Source organism: Centropristis striata, chromosome 4 (assembly GCF_030273125.1).
Source record: "Centropristis striata isolate RG_2023a ecotype Rhode Island chromosome 4, C.striata_1.0, whole genome shotgun sequence".
Lineage (NCBI taxonomy): Eukaryota > Metazoa > Chordata > Actinopteri > Perciformes > Serranidae > Centropristis > Centropristis striata.
Genome location: NC_081520.1, coordinates 3,474,780 through 3,496,908, shown reverse-complemented (window position 1 = coordinate 3,496,908; position 22,129 = coordinate 3,474,780). Strand labels below are relative to the sequence as shown.

Here is a 22,129-nt window from a genome sequence, read left to right as displayed (position 1 = left end):
AAAAAAAAAAATGCATTACTCCACTGTAAAATACACTGTAATATGTATTTAATGTTATATATATACTAGGGGTGTGCCATATCGTATCGTTCACGATAATATCGGTATATTTTTTTTATGGTTAAAAAAATGCATTTCATGATATTGGCAACGTTCCTACTTCTTGATGTAGTGGTTAAAGTTGTTTTAATCACAAAAAGCTACTTCCTCTCTGTCGCTAAACACATGCAGCTTTCAAAATAAGAGCGCAGTGTGTTAAGAGAATCCACCACAGAATTTACAAGAAGACTGTCAAAATAAGATGCCTTAAATAAAACATACAAGAACCTTTATTCTCCTTTACAAAATGTCATTAAAATATGCCCCCGGAACCCCTAAATGGTTATTTTTATTATTTGCTCATACTCAAGAGTCAAGAGTAAATTTTTCTGTTGTGATTTGCACTTCAAACTACATTTTAGATTTTTTATTATTTATACAGACTACCAAAAAAAATCATATTTTCTATCTTTTTAAGTATTTCCTAATACCGTCAAGAATATCGTTATCGCAAAAATAGTCTGCAATATCATGATATTCTTTTAGGGCCATATCGCCCACCCCTAATATATACAAGCCATCTTAAACATGAAATCAACAGTGCCAATATCTTTTTACCGTAATATTTTTAAAAGTTTTTGAATTGAAGTTTTTTTTTACAGTGTAATATGTGCTGAAAGAATTTAAAGTAATGTATCCAAAGCAGTCAGATAACACTGTGTCCATAAAAACAAGTTCTCTATATTTGAGTTTATTTCAGCCTGAAGGCAGATTTCTATTTTAATCATTAGATGTCCTCATGAATCATTACAGCGAGCTGATCTCTGCCGTCTGTTAATGACTCACCACTTTATGTCCTGACGGTTTATGGCTGTGGAAACATGTGACATCAGCCGATCTACAGCCGGGCGGGACAGAGAGGGAGGAGCTTTATGTGTCAGACTGATGTGATATCCACCCGCCCATCACAGGAAAAAAAGTGTTTATTAATTTATTCAGTTTAACGTCAGGTTAGTTAACTGTTAACTGCAGCGACTGCACTGGTACCTGCACTTTTCTATTGTGTTGATGTAGTCCTTGAAGAGGCTCAAACAGTCCTTTCAGTGTTTCCAAGGCTGATTGATGAGGTTTAGGGGTCCTTGAGGAAGTCAGCATAATTTTTTGTGCTCATTTTGAAACAAAATGAGTAATTGGGGGGGGGGTCTTGTCTTTTGGCGTATTGATGAGCAAATTCCCATACCACCCTCTTCAAGTCCAGACTGCGCGCACGTTTACTTTCGATACTCAGTATGGCCAGCCCCGACAGTCTCTCTTGTGCCATGGTGCTTCTCAGATAAGTCTTAATTAATTTGAGTTTTGAGAATGATCTTTTGGCGCTTGCGACAGTTACAGGTAGAGTGAGAAACAGTTTAATAGCCGTGGCAGCATCAGGCACACTTGCTAATATGGAGTGGTGCTTTATGAATAGAGTGTGTGCAAAATCTTGAACTGAGCCACGCTCGATGTCTTTTATGGTGGACATTAATGCGGTTCTAAATGAAAGCACTTGTTCTGGAAAATCCGCAGACAAGTCAGCTTTGTATTGGTCTGCTAAAGCACTTGCTGATTTATACAGTTCATCACTGGATTTTGACAAAAGTTCCTGTGGGCGTAAAAACCCAAACCTCCGTGCCACCTCTCGCATGCCCTGAAACCTGTGTGTCACCTGCGCAATGGCAACGTCTCGAGCTGCGTAACATACTGACACTTTGAAGTTCTCCTCTGCTTCGATAGCCTTTCATCCTCGCATAACTCATCAAAGTGTCTTTTGGTGCGCCTTGCGCGTTTTTGTGGAAATGAAGGCGGAATACCCCATGACTGGACAAGATTTTGCGCAGTTTCTTTAAGGCTTTGAAACTCCCCTCTGAGTGACACAAGGGTCTCAGATGCACTCGCTAGATATTTGCTTGCCTGCAAAATATCAATGTTGTGTTTTTGGAGACTTTATGAAACAATAGTTTCCAGAATTTTACCCTGTATCACTGTTTTTATTTTAAATATTTGTTTATTTTACGCTCGAAATACAGACAATATCATGACCTGAACCCTAAATGTTACAGTAAAAAAAAAAAAAAAAAAAAAGTTTTTTGTTTTACAGGGAGGGACGGGGCCCTATGGTATGGGGGGGCCCCCCCGCCTCGCAGGGGCTGTGGGGGTATACTTTACGGCCCAGTATATATATAATATTAGTGTATAAAAACCGTATCATTGGCTAAAATTAGCCTGCTAATAAAACTCTGCTTCTCCAGCAAAAACATTTTTATTATATAACAGGTTTATTCACTGTGTTAATGTGAACCTATGACAACAAGATAATATTTAATAGATTTTTTACATGTCTTTTGTCAAATTATTGAGAATGGCAAGTTATGCCTCATTAAAACGTGAACACTGTCTGCAACAATCTGTCTGCACTGTGTGACCGTCACTGCTCCAGGTGGGAAATAACTACAAACCAAGTTCTCATTTGAAAAGTGTCCTCATCCTCTACTTGAGCTGAACCCGACCACCTTTCTGTAGGAGGATGTGTTGCCGTGGTGATCGTGCGTCACCACAACGGGTTATCAGACATAAAGTCATAAAATGTAACTGACTGTCTCTGTGAGGGTGGAGCCTTATCAGCACCTGAACACAACAGGTGTGTGTCAGTCTAAGGGAACATTTCCACCTTTTTATTCTTATACAACTTTTTATTCATTCAGAGCTGTTATTATAGTAGTGCTGCTTTATGTCGCCCTTTTCCGTGCTGCGTTCCCACAAAAGAGCCGTAACAAACCTCTGCCGTCATTTCACCTGAGGACATTCAAACTGATTCCACAACTGATTCTTTGAATTCATTGATTGCAATCCAGCATTGTAGAGCAAAGTTCTTAAAAAGGAGGCTCAAGACTGAGCTGTTTGGTCTAGCTTTTAACTGATTACTTAACTATTCATTCATTCATTCATTCATTCATTCATTCATTCCTGTTGTCTTTTAGTCTTTTAGTTTTTATCCTGTCTTGTTGTCTTTTAGTCTTTTAGTTTTTATTCTGTCCTGTTGTCTTTTAGGCTTTTAGTTTTTATCCTGTCCTGTTGTCTTTTAGTCTTTATTCTGTCCTGTTGTCTTTTAGTCTTTTAGTTTTTATCCTGTCCTGTTGTCTTTTAGTCTTTATTCTGTCCTGTTGTCTTTTAGTCTTTTAGTTTTTATCCTGTCCTGTTGTCTTTTAGTCTTTTAGTTTTTTATCCTGTCCTGTTGTCTTTTAGTTTTTATCCTGTCCTGTTGTCTTCTATTTTTTATCCTGTCTTGTTGTCTTTTTTTAAATCCTGTCCTGTTGTCTTTTAGTCTTTTAGTTTTTAGTTCCAGTGTTCCCTCATGGGGGCCTCCGCACTGCTGGGTGTTGGGTCTGCCCGTGGGGATGTGGTCTTGGGGACTCCCTGGACCGGGGGACTAGTCCGCCCCGGTCTACCCGGGTCCTGGTGGTCTCTGTGACGGCGTCCTCTATGGCTGAGGGCTCTGCCACCTCTCTAGACTGTCAATCAATATGTGCTGTGTGTGGGGATGGGAGGGGTGGGTTTGTCATTTTTATTGTCTGTTTTTATTCTTATTTTTTGTAAAGCACTTTGTGTTACATTTATATGTATGAAAAACGCTATATAAATAAAGTTTGATTTGATTTGAAAGTGTGAGGAGACAGTAGTGACTCTAACAGAGCAGCAGCAGGACGTGAACAGTATGTGACTCAGCGGAACAAGTGAATTCAAAACAATGATGGTGAAGAACTGCATGTCGTGTTTCTCTTTGTAGAGATTCTACAGACTCAGCACAAAGTTTTTCTGAATTTTACTGAACATGATTCGATTACTGTCGGACTCAAGTGATAATTATGCAATTTTAACATTTGATGTGTATGGTGATGTTAACACTCAAGCACCGTGGTGGAATGTAACTAAGTACATTTACTCAAGTACTGTACTTAAGTATAATTTTGAGATATTTGTACTTTACTTGAGTATTTCCATTTTATGTAACTTTATACTTCTACTTTAATACATTTTAGAGGCAAATAATGTTCTTTTTACTCCACTACATTTAGCTGACAGCTTAAGTTACTTTTCAGGTCGAGATTTAACATGAAAAAATGTAAATTTAAAATGACTACACTTTTTTAATGATTTTAATAACAGTATATTAAGTGATTAAAATGAGCCCTACCTTTACAAAATTAAAACACTGCTTACATAAATGCATCAATAATAATCTCGTAATATATTTAGAATATATAAAACAAACTGAGTGTGTGTCCATTCTGCATAATGAGTACTTTTACTTTTGATACTTTAAGTACATTTTGATGCTGATACTTTAGTACTTTAACTTAAGTAAGTTAGAAATGCAGGACTTTTACTTGTAGTGGAGTAATTTCATAGTGTGGTATTAGTACTTTTACTTAAGTAAAGGATCTCAATACTTTCACCACCACTGCACAAGCATATTTGTACAGATATTATTCAGAGTTATAATATCATGAAACTCAACTGTGTTAATACAAAACTTTACTGAATTTGTTTTTGCTGATTCAACACTGTTAGTGTAAGTAACTGAGCCAGTTTCAGCTCTCTGACTGCTTGATCTCCCTCCCTCCCTCCCCAGGTTGCTCCCTCCCCGTCCCCCCTCCCCCAACTCCATCATGCCCATCCTCAAAAACCTCCCAGTGCGTCTGAAAGGCGGCGGTCCGACTCTAGACAACGCGTTGATCCTGCGCAGGATGAGCCTCAACATCACCCCCAGCCATCACCACCACAACCCCTTCGACAATGACGACAGCGGCGACCAATGGACGCCCGGCAGCTCGCTGCTGGACGGGAATGTGCAGAGGGACCGCAACCCGTTCGAGGACGAGGAGGACGAGAACGAGGCCAACGAGGGGAAGAAGGGAGGCGGAGGTGGAGGCGGAGGTTCGGTGAAGGGCTCGTTCAAGTTCAAGTCCCCGCTGAAGACTCTGGGGAAGCTCGGGAAGAACCTGAGGCTGTCGGGGAGGAGCAAAGGAAGTGAAACTCCTTCTCCCCAAGGCACACCCTCACCAGCAGAGAAGAAGAAGAGGGGGAGGAGGAGCTCTGAAGGAAGTCTGCTGAGGTAAACAGAAAAAGGGAGAATGGGAGTTTGTCCAAGTAAAGAGGGATGATGGGAGTTTGTTCAAGTAAAGAGGGATGATGGGAGTTTGTTCCAGTAAAGAGGGATGATGGGATTTGCTCAAGTAAAGAGGGATGATGGGAGTTTGTTACAGTAAAGAGGGATGGTGGGAGTTTGTCAAAGTAAAGAGGGATGATGGGTAGTGGTGTCAACAATCGATTCGGCGATGCATCGCAATGCGGGGCATGCACGATTCAGCATTGATGCGGCAAAGTGCCATAATCGATTATGTGCGACCATGTGTTGATGCAGCACAGGTAAGCTAGCTGGACAAGCTGTTTTGATATGTTGTGACTGAAGTATGTGGTAGTATTTGACAGAACTTAACATTTACGTTTTTATAGAAAGTACTATTGATAGGTAATTACCATTGTATTTGCCTATTTAAAGTCGACTCGTTAACGGTACATTTTTGCGTCATGAAAACTAGCGATAGCTAGCTAGTTGGGATAGTGCTAACGTCTTCCCTACCTCAGGGACAAGGGCTCGACATTTAGCTGATGTAGATTTCACCTCAGCAGGTTCCTTTTTATAGCAGGAGGAGGCATTTCTCTTTCCTTACTCTTAGATGAACTCAGGCAGGAGATTTATTTTGCCATCTTTTCAAAATATATGCATTTGCCGTCTTTTCAAAACAGGTTCATTTGTCATTTTCCAAAAAGGTCCTTTCTAATATATTTAATATATTGTGCATTAATGTTTCTTGGTGAATGAGAATGTTAAGGTATTAATCTGAAAGGTATTTAATGACATTTATGTCAAAGATACAGGAGAGTGATGATACACACATAGCAACCAATATCTATTGTTATTAGGCCTATCTGACTGCTTGTATTGCCTCATGACTGACGAAAAATGTCCCTTGTTGTGTGCAGTATAATTGTGATGCATCGCAATGCATTGTAGAATCGAATTGAATCGAATCGTTACCTGGTGAATCGTAATCGAATCGAATTGTGAGGGCAGTGCCAATGCATACCCCTAATGATGGGAGTTTGTTACAGTAAAGAGGGATGATGGGAGTTTGTTTAAGTGAAGAAGGAAAACGTGAATGTGAAAGTATGAAGGGGATTTGCAGAAATACAAAGATACAATGAGGGTTGTTGAGGTAAAAAGGGATTAACAAAGTTTAAGCTTTAGGATAAATCAAGGTAAAGAAGGGATCATACGGAGGAAGTGGGACGGAGGGGTGAAGAAAGATGAGGAAAGTATGTTAAAGCAAATAGGAACAAGGTACAGTTGGACGGAGCAACTTACTTACTTTATTTGGGATGGAAGAATATGGTGCATAAGGAGAGAGGGTGGAGGTAAGGCTGGATGAGGCTTGGTGCAGGTTTAGTGGGACTCAGGTACTATGTTGATGTAAAGTTGGATGATGGAAGTTAGGGGTGTGCCATATCGTATCGTTCACGATAATATCGGTATATTTTTTTTATGGTTAAAAAAAATGCAAATATCATGATATTGTCAATGTTCCTACTTCTTGATGTAGTGGCGTAAAGTTGAGTGTCTGTCAGTCAAGATTTCAAAATAAGAGCACAGTGTTTTAAGAGAATCTACCACAGAATTTACAAGAAGATTGTCAAAATAAGATAGCTTAAATAAAACATACAAGAACCTTTATTCTCATTTACAAAATGTCATTAAAATATGCCCCCGGAACCCCTAAATGGTTATTTTTATTATAAACATAAAATTATATTAGTATTAAGAGTCAAGAGTAATTTTTTTGTATTTGGCAACTGTTGAGATTTGCACTTCAAACTACATTTTAGATTTTTGTTTATACAGACTAAGAAAAAAATCATATTTTCTATATCTTTTTTTAAGTATTTCCTAATTTCGTCTAGAATATCGTTATCGCAAAAATAGCCTGCAATATCATGATATTCTTTTAGAGGCATATCGCCCAGCCCTAATGGAAGTTTCAAAGGGATGATGGTGTCGTCCCTCTCAGGTTTGCGGGGAAATACCGGGACACACTGGGCTCCCGTAAGGAGTCTCTCACCAACGGGGAGCTGAATGGTTCGGAGAGTGAGTGTGACTCCGTCAGCCGCCGCATCTCCTTCATGAAGATGGTCGGCCTGGGGAAGCTGAAGAGGGAGTCCATGAACGACTACTCGTCTCAGGGTCCCGAGGAGCAGCCGGTGCAGGAGGAGGTGGTGGAGGAGGTCAAACCCAGAGAGCCACTGTCAGGTAAGAAAAGACCCACACTGTAAAAAATGTCTTTAGATTTTACAGTGAAAAACTGCTAAACCATGACAGTTAAAGACCGTAAAATGATAAATGGGTTAATTCAGTTTCAGTAACAATGAAACATCGTAAATGTTTATATCAGCCAAAACAGTATTTAGTATTACATTTTTTTTTTAAATACATTACTCCACTGTAAAATACACTGGCACCATGTTTGTCGTGCAAAAAATATACTGTAATATATATACAAGCCATCATTTTTGCATTTCTTTTTTTGTAAAAAAGACTTTTTTTCACTGTTAAATGTACTAAACACCATATCTCCAACAGAAATATACTGTAATATTTAATGGTAAAATCTGGCATTTATAAAGTGTTTCTTGTCAGTTATATGGCAGAGCAGCGTTTCTTTTGATGGAAAAACTTTTTATTTTTACGCTAAAATATGGACTAAAATGGCAATCTTAAACGGGAAATCAACAGTGCTAATACAATTTTACTGTAATATTACAAAAAGCTGCACCGTATTTATTTCGGTAAAGTTCTGGCAACCACAGCTGCCGTTTTTTTACCGTAAAAACAACAGGTTTGTTTTTACAGTGCAGTTGATAAGGTGCTGGATTTTGGAAGAAACTCCAGCTTAGTACAGCAGGGAGTGGAGTGATGATAAAAATGTCTTGTTGATCTTTTATCAGAGCGAACATTCAGGGTTCGACTCTGTAGATGATGGTGTGTCGTTGATCTCAGTTGGCCTTGTTTTTGATAACCAACAATGAAATGTGGTGCCATCCTTGAACCAAGACCAGAGTTCTTCACCGGTCCACTTAGTTCTGAGGAGCTGAGAGGTCCTGAGACCTGACCCAGGACTGAAGCTGGACCCAGTCCAAATTGTGCTCGATTCATGTCATGTTGATCTTTTGATCTTCAGAGTGACGGCTTGACTTCAACTCCACTACGTTCCGATCCGTTTCCTGCCGTCAGCTTCCCTCTAAAGTTCTGGCTTCAAACTCCATGAGGCCAGTTTGTGTTTGATGACCAAGTAAAACCAGAGAAAAGGTCAAATATATTCAGAATAAAAACACAGAACTAGATGTTCTCCTCATTTTACCTCTTCCATTTGGATTTGGATTGTAGCGTCAATAGTTTTATGCAGAATAAAGACACATACACAAGTTGGAATGCAAAAAAGGCCTGGCTTTCTGTGATTTTATGAAAGCAGACAGAGATATAGGTGGTATCTCTCTCTCTCTCTCTCTCTCTCTCTCTCTCTCTCTCTCTCTCTATCTATCTCTCTCTCTCTCTGTCTCACTCTCACTCTCTCTCTCAAAGTTGTCGTCCAGTTTGTTTTCACACCACCCTGACTGATCTTATCAATGTCCGCCGACAGTCTGGAGCTATTTTAGACCCTGACAATCAGCAGCAGAGAGACAGACAGGCAGACAGACAGACAGACAGGCAGACAGACAGACAGGCAGACAGGCAGACAGACAGACAGACAGACAGACAGACAGAGAGGGCAACGGGGGGGGGGGGGGGGTATTTAGTGAAGGTGAAACTGAGATGCTGTAATTCTGTTTGGGAAGTGTGTGTGTGTGTGTGTGTGTGTGTGTGTGTGTGTGTGATATCATAAGTATTGGGCCGGTCCTGGCAACTGGAAACTTTCTAAGGGCGTCTATTGTTTATCGCACCCTGTTTACTCTGCTGTTTTGTAATGATTGATTCAAGTGTGTGTGTGTGTGTCTGTGTGTGTGTGTGTGTATTCTCAGTTCCCCCACACCCTTGTTTACATGTTAAAATAGTTGTATAACTCCCACTGTGTAGAACTGTGACAGAATGCACAGTACATATGTATACAAAAGGCCACTAACATTTGTTTTCATTCATTTTTTTCCTCAATTAATCGTTTCATTTATAAACGTCAGAAAGTCCTCAAAGTCTTCTGATCATAAGGTAACTATATATATTTGGCTTGGTCTAAAACTCACTCTGAACCCCACCATTGAAACATATAGATTTTATACACTACTGGTCAAAAGTTTTAAAACACACCAACTTTTCCAGAATTTTATTGAAAATGATGCAGTTTAATGTCTCAGTGTACTCAGTACTCAGTGTAGAAATTAATGCACATGTGCAACATTTAAAATTCTTTATTGAGCATGATAGTGTTTTGAAAGTAAAAAAAAAGATTCAAAATCACATTTTATGTTGGACTAAAGGACTAAAAAAAGATACAAAATGACAAAAAAAGACACCAAAGGACACAAAATGACCAAAAAAAGACACAAAATGACTTACAAAGACATGTGGATGTACTGAAAATGGACAAAATAGCCCAAGACTCCATAGAGTTAAGTTGTTAACCCATTTCTTGTTCCCTGAAAAAGGCCTACTTGTATAATTCTGAAATGTACATTATTTTTCAGTTTTGGTTAAGCTTACCTTTTTTTATTTACCTCTGGCAGTTCACCACTTACCTTTGTACCCTTTCAAGCTGTTCATTTGACTTGAACTGCTTGAATTTCAATAAAAAACTGGAAAAATTGGGGTGTTTTAAAACTTTTGACTGGTAGTGTATATAGCAGTAAAAAAAACTGGGCCACAGTGAGTAGAATGTAAAATGAGCAAAAGACACTTAAACTAGTCGTTGTGGTTCAGAGGGTTAGAGTGTTAACATAGTTGTTTATCTTTAGCTGCAGTGTAATTCTGCTGCATTTATTCAAAACCACAAACAGTTATTAAAACCCTTCAACCAATCAGAGTGCATCATAGTCAGTCTGATTCAGGCCTGATGAACCAGCCACAGATTTCCCTTTACAGTAATTAATGTTGGCAGTTTGGAAAGATGGAAGTAAAACATATCAGCTGTTTTTTCTAATTTTAGATGTTCAAAATACTGATGAAATTATCAGCCTCTGCTGTCAAATATATACACAACACAAACATGAGAGCTGCAACAGTTAGCTGCTCAATTGATTAGTCAAATAACAGAAAATTAATCTGCAACAATTTAGGACATATTTTAGAAAGAAAATTCCAGAATTTGGGTTCCAGCTTCTCAGTGGGAATATTTGCTGGTTTATGTAGTTTTCTGAGACCCAACAAGCACATTCAGGGTTTGTTTGTTTTACTGTGTCCTTGTATTTCACTGCAATATATAATATATATATATATATATATATATAAATCTATAAGTCCTGCAGCTCTATGGAATCAGCACAACCATGGCTAGAAGTGGGAACAACTCTTTGTGCAGAATAACACGGTTATAGTCACAGAAATCAGAAAAAAAAGAAAAGACACAAATTTAATTTCTCTGATAAATAATTTTTAAAAATTGGAATAAAATGGAATTTATATATAAACACTTTTCCAAGTGCCCACAAGTGTTATGAATATTGTTTAAAAAAAAATGTCATGTTTCCAGCCTCTACTGATCTCTCCTCTCTGGTCTGTGTAAACAGATTTTCAGTGAATATTTGTCATGACAGCAGAATCAGCCACAGTGTTGCTGATGAGCAGAATTTAATGTTTTTAACATGATCTGTTTAGTGCAAAGGCTTTATTTTGGATACATTTTAAATAACACAGAGATATCACTATTTTAAGCTTCGTGTCGGTCACTTTTTCTAACGGAAACCTTTGTAATAGATGATCTGTTCAAAGACCGTCCGAAAGATCAAATTTCAACGATATGCCTGTTTTAACAATGTCTTTAATTATTATTAACTATTATTAAATTATTAACAGTGGATTGTTGGCGATCTATTAAAGAAAACACATTTCGACGGTTGGGCTCAGAGGGTTAAGAATTGTTAACTTTAGTCAGATTTAATCAGAGGAACTTCAGCTTTACAGGAGAATGTGATGTGTGATTAGGACAGTCAGCTGTTATTACTGTAATCACACACACACACACACACACACACACACACACACACTCAGTCGTGATGACGCAGCATTTATTAAAGAGTAAAGAGGGACCACTCAGACCTCACCAGAGTCCTGGATCTAGTTTTAATAAACACACTAAATGTAATATAATATTAATGTTTAATATAACGAGCACACAGAGACCCTCAGAGAAACTGTGTGTGTGTGTGTGTGTGTGTGTGCGTGTGCGTGTGTGTGTGTGTGTTTTGGTGCTAAACAGGAATAAAGGAGTCAGAGCTGTTTGTACCTGCATCACTGTTTTGTTTACACACACACAGAAACCTGTCCTGTTCAGGCTGCTGAAAGTTGTTATTGGCGCTACTTATTTAAAATAATCCTGATTTGTGTGTGAAGCAGGTGAGCTCAGGTTCCTGAGAAACATCACAGACATCCTGCTCACTGGCAGCTGGAGACCAACTCTTAGAAACAGTGTTTGTGTTTGCAGTAACTTTAAAGGCCAGACTCCATCAGACAGGGACACATTCAGGCTGTTTGAAGGGCAGGGGCGGAAAAATAAAAAGGCCACAACACGGGGCACCACCAGCACGCTAAAGGCTATGATGAAATAGTCCTTATCCTTTATTACGATTAGTATTAAGTTAAAGGAGATCCAGATCAAAGTAATTAATGATATGGTTCTGACAATTAAAACCATCAAACTGAATCATCTAGGGAGGTCCAGGACCCCCCCCCCCCCCCCAGGAGAAAATGTGTACATTTTTAAGCCAAAAAAGCATCAATTTGTGCACTTTGGTTTGCCATATTCTTGCTCTAGAGGGCACATCATCAGAATTTATTGTCTGAAGGGGCACCCTTGACGGCACTCAGACACACAATTACCCAAAAAAGAATCAAATTGACCACAAAATTATCAAAAAATTACATAAAATGAAGCACAAAAGGACTCAAATTGACAACAAAATGACAAAAACTGACCACCAAAAGACACAAATTGACCAAAAAAGACACAAAATTACCAAAAAAATAAACAAAAGGACCAAAAAAAGACACAATATGACCAAAAAAGATACAGAATGACCAAAAAAAGACACAAGTGACCAAAAAGACACAAAATGACTAAACAAAGACACAAAATGACCAAAAAAGACACAAAATGACCAAAAAGACACAAAATGACCAAACAAAGACACAAAATGATAAAAAAAAAAGACACAAAATGACCAAAAAAAGACACAAATGACCAAACAGACACAAAATGATGAAAAAAAAGACACAAAATGACCAAAAAAAGACATAAAATGACCAAACAAAAACACAAAATGATAAAAAAATGACACAAAATGACCAAAAAAAGACACAAAATGACCAAAAAGACACAAAATGACCAAACAAAGACACAAAATGATAAAAAAAAGACACAAAATGACAAAAAAAGACATAAAATTAACAAAAAAGACACTAAATGACCAAAAAAAGACACAAAATGACCAAAAAAAGACACAAAATGATTTAAAAAAAAGACACAAAATGACCAAAAAGACACAAAATGATCAAAAAGACATTAAATGACCAAAAAGACTAAAACACATTAACACATGAACACTTTAACACAGTGGAGACAGAGCTGACTTTTGCCAAAATGATTTGGCGACCCCCAGAAATCATCTGGGGACCCCAATTGGGGTCGGGACCCCAAGGTTGAGAATAGCTGCACCCTAGAGGGCACCTATTAATTTTTTGCACATGTAAAGGGCAGCCAATAAGGCACCTCCTCCCATTTTCACCACTCTTGAGGGCACTTTAGCACGCTTTCGGAGGTGTTTTTAGAAGCATTTGACATTCGGCGCTGGTTTAATGTACCCCTCGTGGTGCGTTCAGGAGCATCTGACCTCAGTTTGACTCTCTGCTGCTGCTGATTGTTGTCTTCATGGTCTCTGGGTTCTCATGTGAGCGTGCAGGTCTGAGGGACAAACATCAGCCGCTCTGCACAGAAGGAATGCAGCCGAGCATCAGACCTCTTCAACACAAACATCATCATGTTTTCTTCTCACACACTGACGTGATTATTACGACATGATAACATCACTAAAAGGTCAATCGTACCAAAAGATCAAATAATGAAAGAGCTTAAGAACCACATCACATCATCTCGATGCGTTTTATCACCATCTGATTTGATTTGTGTGTGCGTGTTTGAAACAGCTGGGGTGTTTTGTTCAACCCACTTATTGAAGAAGAGAGGTATTATGAAATCAAATATTTGTGCAAGCTTCTGTTTAGAGAAAGCTGTTCTCTCTGTCTCTGACCTCTGTGTTTGTGTGTACCATAATGACAAACAAAACAAATCTGTAAACATCTTTGTGTGAAAAGCATTTCAGGGTTTCTGCACATCACATTCTTCTGCAAAGCTGAAGGGTTCCTCCGACTGAATCTGACTCAAGATTACAATTCTTAAACCTCTGAGCACCACCATCAAAATGTATGTTTGCTTTAAAAGACTGCCAAAAACAGTTTATCGTAGAAGAAAGTGTCAAAACAGGCATTACCATTGAAATTTGAACTTTCCGACAGTCGTTTAACCCATTTAATTCCACCGGTCACAATAGTGACAGTACAAATATTTCTTAGTTATAAGGCTCTATTCCTGCAGAATATGTCAAACAAAGCTGCCCTGAACCAATACATTTTGAGGTTAAAGGGCATAGTTTGAAATCTCTGAAGAGTCTCATCATAGTGTACACACACCGGCAGTAGCCCCCGTGGCCCTTTCAAAATTTCCCCAGAGAAATTTTCTAGTTCTAACTATGTTATTCTGCACAGAGACATGTTTGAGTTGTTCCCACTTCTAGCTATGACTGTGCTGATTTCATAGAGCATCAGGACTTGTAGATTTAAAAATATTTTATTTATTGCAGTGAAATACAAGGACACATTGAGAAAAATGTGAAAAGAGCAGCTTGAAACAGCTCGTTGGGGATCAGAGGGTTAATGAAGAACATTTTAATCATTTTTGTATTTAAATCATAGCAGCAACTGTTATATCTGCATCATGCATACACTGCAAAAAAGAAAAGTTGGGTGAACTCAAAATTTCAAGGCAACAGACTTCGATAAAATTTTAAGTTGGACAATAAACTAAATATTTTAAGTTTTGTTTTTGAGTTTGCTCAACTCTGAATTCAGATTTTTGTCAACGTAACTGTAAATTGTACTAACTTATAATTTTACATTGTAATAACTTTTAATCCTTACTTCTGCTAACTTCTGTAATGTGCTGAATTGGCACGATTGTAACGCCGCTATGAAATGTCAGCTAATGTTGTGACCACAATTTTGAGTTAGCATTGATACGCTAATGGCTACTCTAGTAGCTGTAACAAGCAGCGCCGTTAGCGTCAGTTAGCCGCTAGCATCAGTTAGCCGCTAGCAGCAGTTAGCCGTTAACGTCAGTTAGCCGCTAGCATCAGTTAGCCGCTAGCTTACGCTAATGAATTTCACCACTTTCCAGCATTTCACAACAAAGAAATAAGAGTTATCAGAACTATTGTCCCTTGTTGTGAACCCCAACTTAAAGATATAAGTAACAACAACTCACAAACTTGTTTTTGAGCAGACAACTGGCTTCCTTTGTTGTGCTAACTTACATTATTGCCCTAAATGTCAAAAAAATATATTTCCGTGTTTTACAAACTTAAATCACTGTTTTAGGCCAAAAAATACAAGTTGGCTTTTTTGCAGTGTAGATCAGTATTATAAGTGAGGTAAAGAGAAAGATGGAGTGCCTCATCAATCCCTGATCGTGTTTCCTTAGAGTCGCTTCAACTCTGCAGCTGGTCTGTCGGCGTGTCGCTGCAGGTTTTAGGTAGAAGGTGTAATATGAAACAGGAAGTCCACTTCAGGGACTCACAGAAACACTCTGCTCAGTCCTGATGGTGAAATAAAAGTAAACCACAATAGTGTTAATTGTTTCATGGAACAGATTCAGCAGATTTCATCACAGGTTTCTGTTCCATCTGCAGCCAGTCACAAGGACACACGACAGAGCTGCATTTATATTTCATACAGTCACATCACACTGTTGTAAAATAACCACAAACCTCTCAGAACATGTTGTTCTGATTCATTATTCTGCAAATCAACAGACTTGACCTGTGAAACTTCAGATGAATAGATTCCTGACGGACCAACTGTGGTGCAGTAGTTTCAGAAGATATCAAAACTAACCAGTTCATGGGGATATTTTGATTTTTGAATCCACTTATTTAAATTTCACTGTAAAAAAAATAAATTGATATATCATATTATTTTACAGGGTTTCTTCTACATTAAGTGCACATTTTTAAATCTGTAGATTAATATGATGTATTATAGATATTTGTATGTATTATATTTGCTTTATGGGTTTGAATGTTAAATTACAGTTAATTTTATTTTAGAAAAAAAAGAATATGTATATATAAACAACATATTGCTGAATGTAAAATAAGCGAGACTTTCTTACAATTTTGTTGCAGTAAAACTTTGAATTTAATGTATTTTTTTAAAAGATGGTAAAACAACAGTTACTATCATATTAAATTATATTTATTTATTTATTTATTTATTTATTTACTGTATGTTAACTTTAAAAAAAGAAATTAAGTAAAGTAAGTGTTTGGCAACTTTTGCTACCAGACTTGTTACTGTTTTGTTTTCTGTTTTTCTTTACAGTATACATAACTTTTACTGACATAAAAAAAGGAAACAAAATGCCCAAAAAAGACACAAAATGCCCAAAAAAGAAACAAAATGACCAAAGAAAGAGACACAAATTACCAAAAAAGACACAAATTCACCAAAAAAGACACACAAAAAAGAATATATATATAAACAACATATTGCTGAATGTAAAATAAGGGCGACTTTCTTACAATTTTGTTGCAGTAAAACTTTAAATTTTATGTATTTTTTTTAAAAGATGGTAAAACAACAGTTACTATCATATTAAATGATATTTATTTATTTATTTACTTACTGTATGTTAACTTTAAAAAAAAATAAAAAGAAATTAAGTAAAGTAAGTGTTTGGCAACTTTTGCTACCAGACTTGTTACTGTTTTGTTTTCTGTTTTTCTTTACAGTATACATAACTTTTACTGTTTACCAGTTAATAGAAGATGACTTGACCAGGCCGGCTGGTGTTCTGGATGATAACTAGATGATAACTTCTTCATAATCAGTCAGTTATTTAAATGATTTAAAGTCGCCAATCCTGTGTTTAGTCAGATCCTCTCCTGGAGCGAGAGTTTTTAATATTCAGCCCACAGAGCAGAGCTTATTTATTATCTCCAAATCCTTTTATCCTCAGTTGATCCTCTTCAGTTCAGATCACGTTGTTCTAACCACGACACATTACATTGTTCCATTGTTCTACAGTACAAATAGATGATTATTATCCCTTTCAGACTGGAGTACATGCCCTAAATCACATCCGTAGATTCTGTTTCTGCACATCAAATCCAGAAAGTATGTTTGAAAAACTTCCAAGACGACATGTTCAGTGTAAATCATTTCTGACTTTGTTCTGTTTGTCAAAGATATAGAGTAGAAGTTCTGCTATCTGTAGAAGGAAGAGTTTCACCTGAAGACAGAAAGAAAGAAGAGTGAAACATATTTGAGCCAGCTGTGCCTGCAGGGAACGATCCTGCTTATAACATATTGTGTCGTGAGAGAATGAGAGCTCTGGCAGATCTCAATGTTTTTACTGTTGATCTGATGGAAAAAAAACACTTGACACAAGACGTCACTTTGGACTTTTTCTCCAGATAATGAAGAATAATTTGTATCCAGTCATGAAAAGTACATTTACCCAAGTACTGTGAACACAATTTTAAAGTGCCTGAACTTTACTTAAGTTTAACCCATAAGAACCCACGGTGACACACGTGTAACAAACACTTTAAATCTTCTAGAATCTCCCATATTCAGCTTTATGCTTCACCTTAACTCATTAAATCCCTTAGCAAGACTGTGTGACTGCAACAAGAAGTGACTTCTCCAAAATATGGGTGTGACTGGAAACAGAAATGTGAAAAAGTAGCTAATTTCAATTTATTATTATTTTTGGTTACTAGGCTAAGTTTAAACCCATTTAACAATTCTAATCCTATATATATATGTGAAAAAGTAGCCAATTTCAATGTATTATATATGTATATATATATATATATATATATATATATATATATATATATATATATATATATATATATATATATATATATGTTGTGGAGAAAAGATGTCTAGTTTATTTATTTTAAATTAAGAAATATCATAAACATAAATTCCATAAACGCCCAATGTATTGTATATGTAAATATCACAGACCTTTGACATTTAGAGGTAGTATTTTTTTTTTTTAATCATCATAAATGTGTTCTATGTGGTCTACATGGTCTGTGGTATATCCCCCATAATTTTCCTTCAAAGATAAATAGGTCTGGGTTCTTATGGGTTAAGTTTTTACACTTATGCTCTACTTACAGCAGATTTGTGTTTACGTATATGCTTTCAAATATGGCGTTCATGTTTTAAACACGTTGTTAATGTGACATGACACTAGTTTAGGAGAAAAGATCACAATTTGGGTTAAAAAAATTACCTCCGTATGGAAATGCTGGACAGGGTTGTATCTGTAACATAGATGATGACGTATTCATGAACAGAAGTTTATTTACAAATTAACTTAAAATAAGAAGTTGACTTTTAGTTTGAAACCACCAGCGATCGGTATTTATATCGCCTCACTTCCTCCTTCGCTCCCGTCATCATCACCTGCCACTAGAGGGCGCCACCTTACAACGAACAAGCAGTACATACTCAAAAAAGACACAAAATGACCAAAAAAAGACACAAATTTACCAAAAAAGATACAAAATGACCAAAAAAAGACACAAATTTACCAAAAAAGACACAAAATGACCAAAAAAAGACACAAATTTACCAAAAAAGATACAAAATGACCAAAAAAAGACATAAAATGACATAAAAAAGGAAACAAAATGACCATAAAAGACACAAAATGCCCCAAAAAAGACACAAAATGCCCCAAAAAGAAACAAAATGCCCAAAAAATACACAAAATGACCAAAAAAGACTCAAAATGACCATAAAAAGACACAAAATGACCCAAAAAAGACACAAAATTACCAAAAAAGACACAAAATGAACAAAAAAAGACACAAAATTACCAAAAAAGACACAAAATGACCCCCCCCCCCCCCCCCCCCCCCCAAAAAAAGACATTAAATGACCAAAAAAAGACATTAAATGACCAAAAAGACTAAAGCACATGAGCACATGAACACTTCACAGTGGAGACAGAGCTGACTTCCAAAATTATTTGGCGACCCCCAGAAATCATCTCGCGACCCCAATTGGGGTCGGGACCCCAAGGTTGAGAATAGCTGAGTTAGAGTACTTCTTCCATCACTGTTTGTATCGAAACCAAACTGAACTGAGTCTCCAGTTATTGTTTCTGCACCTCTTTGAGAAAACAACTTGCAAAATATAAAAGCATTAATTTGGTAAATTATTTCTCCCCTTTTATAATACCAATTGGTATTGTCTTATATATCGTTGAAAGACCTGATTGTTCACCTTTACAATGAGGCACAACTTGTAAGGATCGTGCATTCGTGGAAGGAGCAACACAGGTAAACGTGTGGATAGTGCCCAAAAATCCTCTGCAGTATTCTTCTGTCCTGAATTCAGTCCTTTAAGTCTGAGAATGTTAAAGATGATTTATTGTGATCCCTTTGATTTTTTATCTCTTTATGTACTCAGAACTACAGAGAGTAATAGATAAATAAAACAGTGTTTTTATATGTGAAGCGGCTGAGTCTTTAGTGACAGTTTGAACGAAGCAGCTGAGAGAACCAAGAGAAAGCAGAAAAATGTGAAAGCAGAGCTCAGATTACTCTCTGCACACACACACACACACACTCACACAATACCGCTACTGTTCACACACTCACACACATGTTGAGGATGTATATTAAAGGTACTTCAGTGGGGGCTTGCACACACATGCTCATATAAAAGCCTTTTCTCTCCTGCTGGTGCATCTGAGCAGGTAAAGTCTGAATCAGCAGCTTCATGTTTCTCAGATTGCTGCTTTATATTCTGAAAGCCACAGAAAGCCAAACACACAGATTACCAAGCAGCAAGTACCGGGGCAAACCAGTGAATCTAATGTCTTGAACCTGCATTCTTTCTGGCGTCCAGCAGGGGGCGACTCCACTGGCTACAGAAAGAATTCAGTTTGTATGTAAATCAACAGGAAAATGAGCCTATTTCTGACTTGATTTATGACCTCAGTAAATATTCTGATCATGTGTTTATGGTCTCAATCATTATTTTTGTCTTCTTCAATGCAGCATGATGATCATTTAGTAAATTATGGTCCATTTAGAGTAAAAGAGATCATAAAGCAGCTGAGGGTTTAGGGTGGGGTGACTTTATGACTTTATGACTTTATGATATTCTTTAAAAAATATTTTGTTCAGAGTTCAGTTGGACTAAAAGAAACTCTGAGGAGTCGAACGTTCATTTAGAAGAAGTATTATCCCTTGGTAGCACTGGCATTAGCTCATGACGTAGAGTCATTACAGCGACAGATCAGTGCAGTGGGCAAACCAGCAGGTGGCATCACACGGACTACGTCCACTATTACAATGCAGTCGATTCTTTTTTTTCCTGGTAGAGACCAAAAACAGAGCTAAAAGAGATAGAATATTCATCAGGTGACACAAACACAAAGTGTCCAAATGAATCATCATCTTGCTCTGCACTGCAAAAAAGCCAACTTGTATTTTTTGGCCTAAAACAGTGATTTAAGTTGGTAAAACTTGGAAATATAAATTATTGACATTTCGGGCAATAATGTAAGTTAGCACAACAAAGGAAGCCAGTTGTCTGCTCAAAAACAAGTTTGTGAGTTTTTGTTACTTATATCTTTAAGTTGGGGTTCACAACAAAGGACAATAGTTCTGCTAACTCTTATTTCTTTGAAATGCGGGAAAACGGTAAAATTCGGTCATTAGCGAAAGCTAGCGGCTAACTGATGCTAGCGGCTAACTGATGCTAGCAGCGCTGCTTGTTACAGCTACAAGAGTAGCCATTAGCGTATCAATGCTAACTCAACATTGTGGTCGCAACATTAGCTGACATTGCATAGCGCCGTTACAATTGTGCCAATACAACACATTGCAGAAGTTAGCAGAAGTAAGGATTAAAAGTTATTACAATGTAAAATTATAAGTTAGTACAACTTACAGTTGAGTTGACAAAAATCTGAATTCAGAGTTGAGCAAACTCAAAAACAAAACTTAAAATATTCAGTTTAATTGTCCAACTAAATATTGTATCGAAGTTTGTTGCCTTGAAATTTTGAGTTCACCCAATTTTTCTTTTTTTGCAGTGTGTGACAGTATTTCAGGTGTTTTATGAGTTATATTCTGCCTCCAAGAACATGACAACAAAATGTTCCAGTTAACTTTAATAAAGTGAAAACATGCATGAAAACACGCATGAAAAAACGAGTGACCTCTCAATAATAAGGTAATCCTACCCCAAACCCTCCCTTTTCTTTGCTCTGTTTGACTCTAAATGGACCATAATTTAGTAATAAACATCATGCTGTATTTAAGAAGACTTGAAACTAAGAATTGAGACCATAAACTCATTATGAGAATGTTTACTGAGGTCAAAAAATATTTTCTCATAGACTTCTATGCTATAAGACTTCTATACACTTCAGTATTGGCTTCACTTGGCTGTTTGGTCAGAAATATGCAGCCTCATGGTGCGTTCAAAAACCAAAATGAGCATTTAGGAAATAAAAGTCTGTGGGTGGAGGTGGTGGTGGGTGGGGCTTCATCCACCCACAGCTGGAACAGATTTCCTCTAAAGACTGAAGCTGAACAAAAAGAGCTGTGTTTCTGTGTTGAGGGTCAGTAGAGGTGTGTGTGCGTGCGCGCATGTGTGTTGTTATATATGTGTTTAACAACTTCCAGTGTCGTCTGGCTTAAGGTGCTCAAAGTGCTGATTTATCACTTTACAAGTGTGTGTGTGTCTCCAGTGGTCTTATTAAAACTAATCTCTCTGCATCTGGACATGTTATTGCAGTGGAGCTGTCACTTTAAAAAAAAAAAAAAGGTCAGGTTGAGTATGGTTCATGGTCAAAAAATCTGCCCTGGCATTTTTGCGCTGATCAGCCAACCACAACTGATGAAACACAAACTATCTTAGTGCTTTCCTAACCATGCCAACATACTAACCACATCGCACCATATCCACTCTACACTACATGTAGGCTGAATAAGACAGCCCTCATTCCAGAGTGTCAATCAAAACACAGTCAATGCATGGCCTGAGAGAACCATCTTTCTTACCCACAAAAAAGAATCCTGCACCAACTGGAGAAGAGGATGGAAAATGATTCCAGCCTTGAGAGATGTTGTGATGTACTTGTCCATGGCTGCTCTCTCTGGCCCAATGATGGCGTAGAGGCACCCCTTGGGGATGGGTGCGCCAGGTAGCAAGTCAATGGCTCAGTCAAAAGGTCGATGAGGAGGGAGTGACATGGCTTTTGTTTTGTTAAAAACTTACTTCAGGTCATGGTAGCATGAGGATACGCCTGTACCTACCTCAAGTCTGGGTTGAGCTTAGTTCAGTCTCTGGAGCCTCAGAGATGTGACCATTGGACCTGGACCTGGACCATTCCAGTGCTTGGGGCGGCTGTGGCTCAGT

The 22,129-nt window shown here is 37.5% G+C and overlaps 1 protein-coding gene across 2 annotated transcripts in view; it reads left to right on the top strand.

Moving 5' to 3' along the window:
* Window positions 1-22,129, top strand: part of exoc3l2b (exocyst complex component 3-like 2b) — a 67,295-nt gene that overhangs the window by 21,460 nt on the left and 23,706 nt on the right. For both annotated transcript variants that reach the window (XM_059331199.1, XM_059331198.1), the window contains exons 2-3: window positions 4,709-5,191; window positions 7,206-7,444. In XM_059331199.1, coding sequence (XP_059187182.1) covers window positions 4,746-5,191; window positions 7,206-7,444 — 685 coding nt within the window. In that variant the 5' untranslated portion in view covers window positions 4,709-4,745. The remainder of the gene's footprint in view (window positions 1-4,708; window positions 5,192-7,205; window positions 7,445-22,129) is intronic.